The sequence below is a fragment of the Saprolegnia diclina genome, assembly GCF_000281045.1.
Source record: "Saprolegnia diclina VS20 unplaced genomic scaffold supercont1.57, whole genome shotgun sequence".
Lineage (NCBI taxonomy): Eukaryota > Oomycota > Saprolegniomycetes > Saprolegniales > Saprolegniaceae > Saprolegnia > Saprolegnia diclina.
The window spans coordinates 232,619-239,144 of record NW_008246124.1 but is presented as its reverse complement, the minus strand read 5'-3'; the positions used below and the strand labels follow the sequence as shown (position 1 = coordinate 239,144).

The following is a 6,526-nucleotide window of genomic DNA, read 5'->3' as shown; positions in this document are numbered from 1 at the left end:
CGTCGTCGTTGGCGCCTTGGAACGCAATCTCGACCGTCTTGTCCGTCACCGACATGACGCGATCCATCGCAATGACGCCGGACCGGTGGATCTCGGCCCTCGGCGCCACGATCTCCTGGTCGACCAAATGTGCCATGCGTGTCATGCACTGACATGCGATTGGCCGCATTATAACCAATCGAATTGCACAACAAGTTTTTGACCATGGACGTGGATGCAGTGCAGGACGCGTGGAGCCAGCGCCGGGCCGAGACCCGAGGCCCGACCGTGCTCATCGCGGGCCCGACGGACGCGGGCAAGTCGTCGCTCTCTCGAGCGCTGCTCTGGCACGCGCTGCAGGACCGGCCAGAGGACGGTGTCGCCTTTGTCGACCTCGACATTGGCCAAGGCGAGATCAGCATCCCTGGCACGATCGGCGCCACCGTGCTCACGCGCGCGTCGCTGCCGGACGAAGACGATCTGCTCGACTTTGGCCACAGCCACAACTACCCGCTGGCGTTCCACGGGCGCAAGATGCAGTACTTTGTTGGCGACGCCAACCTCTCGGCCGTGCCTGGCGCCTTCAAGCACTACACGTCGGCGCTCGCCACGAGCCTTGCGCAGCGCCACACCGCCGACCCCGAGCGTACGTATCGACAGCTGTGTTAGAGCGCACACCCTAACACCCTTCTGATGCTTGTAGTGAACGGCGCAGTCATCAACACGTGTGGGTGGGTCGACGACCTCGGGTACCAGCTGCTCTTGCACGCCGTGCGCGCGTTTGCCGTCGACATCCTCGTTGTGCTCGGGAGCCACAGTGTCTACGACCAGCTCCTCCAGGACGCGCCGCCGTCCACGACGCTCTTCAACCTTCCGCGCGCGGCCGGCGCCGTTCGGCGCTCGGGGCCGACTCGTCGCGCCGCCCGCGACCAGCGCCTTCAGCGCTACTTTGCGCCACAAGGCGAGTGGACCTACGTCGAGGTCGACGCCGCCTCGATCGTATTCCACCGTGTGCGCGGTACGCCCATACAATTCGGTATGTTCTAAGGGTACTAGACAAGGACCCGCGCGGGCGTGGCCGAGCCAAGCTGCTGCTCGCCAAAGAGTCGATCCTCGCGGACCGGTGGCTGCACCAGGTCGTTGCCCTCGTGCGGCCGCCGCCACCGACGCTCGCGCGAGACGATGCGACGCAGTACCTTCTCCGAGCGCCTGCCATCGGCTTCGTCGCCATGTGCGTGAGAACCCTTGTTGCGTCTTTGCTCATACCGTTGCTGTCCTAGCCATGCCATTGACAAGCAGGCCAAGACGGTGACGCTCGTGGCGCCGGTCGGCGGCCCGCTGCCGTCCAAGCACCTCCTCGCAGGCTCCAACGTCGAGCTTCTGCCGTAGCCGCGCGTGTAGAACGATAGAGTCGCATCAATACATAGTACAGGATTGCTTGGTTCCTTGCTGCCTAGGGCTTGGCGGCCGCGTCGCCCGTCGTCTCGAGAATGTGGTCTTCGTCCACATGCTCGTCCCAGACTACCGCAGTTGCAGCATGAGCACCTCAGCATCGTGGCCTCATGTAGCGCCGTACCTGCGCGCTTGGCGTCCGGTCGCAGCGCCGACTGCGGCTTGGCGATCGTGACCTTGATGACCTTGCCGTAGAGCTCCGAGTCTAATCGCCGCATGAGCCATTGCATCGCGCGGCCAATGGCGCACCGTCCATGTTGTCCATCGCTTCCTTTGCATCGTCCTCCGAGACGAACTCGACGAAGCCATGGCCCTTGTTCTTGGCTACACACAGCATCGTCCATGAGGTTCGCCCTTGCCGCATGCTAAACGACGTACGCGTCTTGCCCGTGTAGTCCATGGGCACCTGGACGTCCTTGACCGGGCCGAAGGGTACGAAGGCCGCCGAGAGGACCTCCTCGGTCACGCCCTTCTCGAGGCCGCCCACGTACAGCACGCGCTTGTGGTTGGTCTTGGTCACGAAGCCCATGATGGGTTGTTGCGGAATCCCTCTCACAGTGCATACTCGAAATATGTATTATGAGAGGTCCAACCGTGCGGTTGCGTTCCGAGTCGCTGCGAAACCGGTCGGTTGCATGGTGCTTCCTCGCTATTGCCAGTGGCGCCATCAGTGCATCTACTAGGCAATGTGCTTGGCTAGGTCAACCCACGGACGTGCTTGCTTAGGTAGACGTATATGTGCATGGCGTGCGATTCCCGTGAGAACAAGGGCGCGAGGTCGATGCGTTGAAGTGGACGTCTTCATTATCATCAAGGAAGGGTCAAGCCAAGGTGCAGTGAAGCTCAGGACGCAGATGCCTACGCCACCCGAAGGGAAATGAGCTATGTAAATGCAAGTGGTTCATATTAGAGACTGTCATCTAGAGGCCGAGCTCCTTGCGGATGAAGTCGACGCTGCCGCGCGCCGACTCGACCATCTTCTTGCCTTCGGTCGAGAGCACGTTGCCTTCGGCGTCGACGAAGACGAGCGTCGGGATGAACTTGACGTTGAACTTCTCCGTGAGCTCGCCCTTGATGTCGCGCTGCGCGTACGGGAGCGCCGGGAACGTCATCTGGCTCCAGTACTCGTCAAAGCCGGCCTCTTCCTTGTCGGACGAGACAAAGACGATCTCGACGTCCTCGTGGTCCTCGACGAGGTCCTCGTAGAAGGTCGAGAGAAGCGGCGTGAAGGCGCGGCAGGGCGGGCACCAGTGGGCCGAGAAGTAGATGCCCACGACCTTGGTGTTGGCGAGCGCCTCCGTCGTCGGGAGCACGCCGCCCTTGGTCTGGATCTCGTTGCCGAAGAGCGAAGCGAAGTACGACATCTTGTCGAGTTGGTGGCGAATCTGTCAATGGCGCTCTTCTCACAGCCTTTCTGTGGCAGAGGCCGGCTGTACGGGATTGTACGGTACGTACGATATGTACGAAACGTACGTACGGAGGCCCACCGATTTCGGCAGCCCATCACGTGGCACGGCTAGGTGGCAGAAGTCGCGGACAAGACGGCAAACCGACTCGGGCGCCAGCCACATCTCTGCCAGTGCACTTTCGGTCGCTTCCTTCAATATAAAAGCCTTCGTAAAGTCGTTGTCTTTAGTTAGTTCCTATTAGGACGCTGGTGGCCGCGAGTGAGACACTGGACAAGGTAAAGTCCTTCCAGGCGTCGCGGTCGGCGGCAAAGTTGAGAAGTTTGTCAAGGTCTTCGAGAGACGCCAGCGACTGAGGCGGCGTCAGCGACTGGAGGTCGCGGTGCAGGACGATCTGCAGCGTAATCTTGGTGCGCCCTAAGTGGCGGGGCGTCTCGGACGGAGCGAAGAAGCGGGCAGCAGCCACGTTCGCCGGGACGTCGCGACCCAGCCGCAGCAATGACCCAGAAGGCGCCAGCGCTTGCGGGCGACGATCGCACTTAGCGGTTCGCTATTGCAGCGGGCGTAAAGCGCGACGTCGGCAAACATGTTCGGGGGAAGATTCCCGAGCAGACGACGCAGCTGCCGGCGATGGAAGCTGTCAAGGCCCGCGAGGCTGGTTGGCGTCAGAGCCCACGTGCCACTGTTGTACGTAGCAGCACTTGTGCAGCCGCACAGGGGAGGATAAAGTGTAGTTGAAATAAATTTATATATGCGTAAATGTCTAGTCAGTCCACTCTTTGTCGATGGCGATGCCAACGTACGTGGGAAAGCGCGGAATGCCGGCGGCGGTGAGCTCTTGGAACCGATACGTGATGATCGTACCAATCGCAGGCGGGTGCTCGCGCAGCGCGTCGTTGAGGCCGGACCCGACCTTGAAACTCTTCCCGGACCGACTCAGGCACTTCAAGCTGCCCGTGCGGCCCTTGTGCTTGCCTTGGCCGGGCTCGTACCCGACGATTTTGGCCTCGTCGTCCGAGAAACTTTTGACTTTGAGGAGGGACTTGGAGCGCGCGCCGACGTACTTGGAGCCTGGCTGGCGCAGCATGAGCCCTTCCGCGCCGAGCGCCTCGACGCGCGCGAGCTCGGCTGTCATGGCGGCAACGGACGCGCACTTGACGTGGTCGACGACCGTCACGTACGGCGTCTTTCCCAAGTGTGTGCGGAGGTACTCGTAGCGCGCTTCAAACGGCTGGTCCTTCATGCTCGGGATGTCAAACACCATAAAGGTGAGCGACGCCCAGTTCTTTGCATTCTCCGGTTGGCCGTTCTTGACGATGCTGATCGTAGCTTCAAACTGCTTGCGCCCGAGGAAGAGCTCACCGTCCAAGTGCTGGTCCTTTGGGAGGTGCTGCGTAAAGTACGCGGGGGCTGGAAATGGGTTCCCAAGGCGACTCAGAAACGTTGATCCGTCCCAGTAGCCGCGGACGCCGTCGAATTTCTCGCTCATATACCACCCGGCGATGTCATTCCCGTCTTCGTACTTGTGCGCGAGAAGCACCTTGGGCGCCGGTCCCTTGTTGGTCGGCGACGAGTTGCCCTTGGCCTTTGAAGGGCTCGATGGCAGGCAGCCTTTGGTGCGCCACGCCTCGAACGCATCACCCAGCACATCGCGCAGATGCTTGCACGTGCGAATCGCGCCGGCCTGGTGCTGCATCTTCCACGCCATGCACGTGCAGTAGTAGACGCCGTTGCGCAGTCGCACTTCGTAGGTGCCGTGCCCGCCTTGGATCTCGACCGCCTCGCCTTCGGCCATAACTCGCTTCGGCGTCGGCGTCTCGGACGGCGCGTCGTCGCCAAAGAGCGCTTCGTACTGCGCGGCCATGAGCGTCGAGAAAAAGTCATACGCGATGATCGCCGCGTCGCCGGTCGTCAGATTCGAGCTACAAAAAACGTGAGTTGTCCGGTATTTTGGGAGAATTTCATGTAATGTACATGGGGAGTTTGCCGGCGTAGACAATATGGGTCACGGTGGCGTCGTGCTGTGCGACGTGCGAACCGCCGTGCTCGAGGAGAAACCGGACGCAGTCGTCGTGTGGGACGGCGCCGGGCGGCCCGTGGAAGTAGAACACCAGGCCTGCGAGGCACGCAGCGTGGTAGACAACCGTCGCCGCCTTGTGTCGCTTGGCCGTCGGCAAAAATTCTTCGCCAACGACGCTAATGCCTCGCTTCCGCGCCGTCTCGAGCTTGGTCGACTTGGCCGTCGGGTCGTTCGTGACGAGGTGCGTGACCTCCTTCGTGACGGCGTTCGCAAAGACGCCGCCGTTGGCCTCGACAAGCGACTGGACATCGGCGCGCGTGCCCAGCGAGAGCTTTCCCGTGATCGCAATGACGTGGCCTGTCAAGCTCATGGCCATTTCTAATTTGAAGGTTGCGTTTCGGGCGGTGGGTTCAGAATGATGGGCATATGACCAGCACTCGCAGTTGGCACCATCACTCGGGCCATGCACAGGATGTATCGCTGGAAACCTTGCACGTCGGAATAATTTGTCCAAAACACAGGTGTGGACAGACAATCATGTTGGTGACGCAGTGTCTCTTCTTGAGATACGAGCGTGTTGCAAGAGCTGTTGCAAGGCTGTAGGCAGGGTTGGGGCTACTATACCTGATTCGCGTCCGAGCAGGACACGTGCACCACTTTGTAGTGGTGAGGCACGCATCAATGTTCAACGCGCGCGAGATTGGCTATACCAGTACCAGAAGTATTAATACATGCAATAAGAATTCGCAAACATGTACAACCATAAATTAAAATAAAACGGAACATTTAAAGGGCCAAAAATTACTCGACGCGGGACTCGAACCCGCAACCCCCAGATTCGAAGTCTGATACGCTATCCATTGCGCCAGCCGAGCTTGCATGGCTTTGGATACGAAATGTAAATATAGCTAGTATCAATATATTTAACTTTGTGAGGCAGATCCGCATTGCAAATCTGAGGTCCATTTCTGAGTCTCATGGACCAACTGACTTTTCGATTTGCTTTCCCTTATCGACCTCACTTACATCGTCCTCGTCTTGAAACTCAGCGAGCTACCACAGAAACGATCGGCAACGGTGTCGGAATACCGAGCATAAACTATCTCCTTGCTATTGCTTCGCAATGATGTAATGAATTGATCAAGATGCCATAAACATTTACTACATGTAGCGCAATCACGCTGCCTTGTTGACCCTATTTCTGCAAGATAGCGCTCCTTTGTTATAATATCGCTTGGGTGGCGCCAAATTGGTTTTCAAGTACGTTTGCAGCCGTTCGACCAGCGAATGTTGATCGATCACTCTTCTTCTTCAAAGGCATGATCAGTACTTCCTCTCCAGCCGACGGTTGTTGCGACCTACTACGAACGCTTCCACGCACATGTCGCCGTTCGCTGCAGTGGGCGCCACTGCGCAGAAGCCGATCCAAGGCACTGGTAGCAATTCACTGCGTCTGCCGGAACGTTGCGGATTTCGTAGTCGTGTACCAGACAGCGTCTCGTTCACGTCATTGTCGTAAAGAATGCGAGACAATCCACGGTCAGCGGCGCAATGGTCTGGCCCAACGTGTAGAACTTGTCGAGCACGGGACGGCCCGCCCATGCATTTTTGCCCAACGCGAGATACCACTTACGAGCTTGATTGGCTGAAATTATTGTATTCGGACTGC

At 59.0% G+C, this 6,526-nt stretch overlaps 5 protein-coding genes and 1 non-coding gene across 6 annotated transcripts; 1 reads left to right on the top strand and 5 right to left on the bottom strand.

The window, feature by feature from the left end:
• The first annotated feature begins 192 nt into the window (after positions 1-192).
• On the top strand, positions 193-1,428 carry SDRG_13229 (hypothetical protein). The gene is made up of 4 exons (XM_008619310.1): positions 193-625; positions 683-997; positions 1,036-1,210; positions 1,260-1,428. Exons 1-4 carry the CDS (start codon positions 205-207, stop codon positions 1,366-1,368), a joined length of 1,020 nt encoding a protein of 339 aa, XP_008617532.1. The 5' UTR covers positions 193-204; the 3' UTR covers positions 1,369-1,428.
• Positions 1,365-1,980, bottom strand: SDRG_13228 (hypothetical protein). The gene is made up of 4 exons (XM_008619309.1): positions 1,810-1,980; positions 1,681-1,755; positions 1,556-1,636; positions 1,365-1,500 (listed from the first exon to the last, which is right to left on the bottom strand). The coding sequence occupies exons 1-4, from the start codon at positions 1,958-1,960 to the stop codon at positions 1,433-1,435; spliced, it is 375 nt and encodes a 124-aa protein (XP_008617531.1). The 5' UTR covers positions 1,961-1,980; the 3' UTR covers positions 1,365-1,432.
• A 329-nt stretch (positions 1,981-2,309) lies between these two features.
• Positions 2,310-2,852, bottom strand: SDRG_13227 (hypothetical protein). The gene has a single exon (XM_008619308.1). The coding sequence runs from the start codon at positions 2,793-2,795 to the stop codon at positions 2,352-2,354; it is 444 nt and encodes a 147-aa protein (XP_008617530.1). The 5' UTR covers positions 2,796-2,852; the 3' UTR covers positions 2,310-2,351.
• Positions 2,853-3,063: 211 nt separating this feature from the next.
• Positions 3,064-3,425, bottom strand: SDRG_13226 (hypothetical protein; the record flags this gene model as incomplete). The annotated part of the gene is made up of 2 exons (XM_008619307.1): positions 3,064-3,254; positions 3,278-3,425. 2 exons carry the CDS (start codon positions 3,423-3,425, stop codon positions 3,064-3,066), a joined length of 339 nt encoding a protein of 112 aa, XP_008617529.1.
• Positions 3,426-3,553: 128 nt separating this feature from the next.
• Positions 3,554-5,227, bottom strand: SDRG_13225 (hypothetical protein; the record flags this gene model as incomplete). Its single annotated transcript, XM_008619306.1, has 2 exons — positions 3,554-4,759; positions 4,812-5,227. The coding sequence occupies 2 exons, from the start codon at positions 5,225-5,227 to the stop codon at positions 3,601-3,603; spliced, it is 1,575 nt and encodes a 524-aa protein (XP_008617528.1). The 3' UTR covers positions 3,554-3,600.
• A 432-nt stretch (positions 5,228-5,659) lies between these two features.
• SDRG_13224 lies at positions 5,660-5,732 on the bottom strand. Its single transcript has one exon. It is a non-coding gene; the product is annotated as a tRNA-Arg (tRNA).
• Positions 5,733-6,526: the final 794 nt, after the last annotated feature.

Excerpts from the sequence above, each read along its gene's own strand:
- SDRG_13229 (XM_008619310.1), top strand. The coding sequence starts at position 205 with ATGGACGTGGATGCAGTGCAGGACGCGTGGAGCCAGCGCCGGGCCGAG. Across the intron at positions 626-682 it reads CCACACCGCCGACCCCGAGC|TGAACGGCGCAGTCATCAAC; the intron begins GTACGTATCGAC and ends TGATGCTTGTAG. Across the intron at positions 998-1,035 it reads CGTATTCCACCGTGTGCGCG|ACAAGGACCCGCGCGGGCGT; the intron begins GTACGCCCATAC and ends TAAGGGTACTAG.
- SDRG_13228 (XM_008619309.1), bottom strand. The coding sequence starts at position 1,960 with ATGGGCTTCGTGACCAAGACCAACCACAAGCGCGTGCTGTACGTGGGC. Across the intron at positions 1,637-1,680 it reads AGCGATGGACAACATGGACG|ACTCGGAGCTCTACGGCAAG; the intron begins GTGCGCCATTGG and ends TGCGGCGATTAG. Across the intron at positions 1,501-1,555 it reads ACCGGACGCCAAGCGCGCAG|TCTGGGACGAGCATGTGGAC; the intron begins GTACGGCGCTAC and ends CAACTGCGGTAG.
- SDRG_13227 (XM_008619308.1), bottom strand. The coding sequence starts at position 2,795 with ATGTCGTACTTCGCTTCGCTCTTCGGCAACGAGATCCAGACCAAGGGC.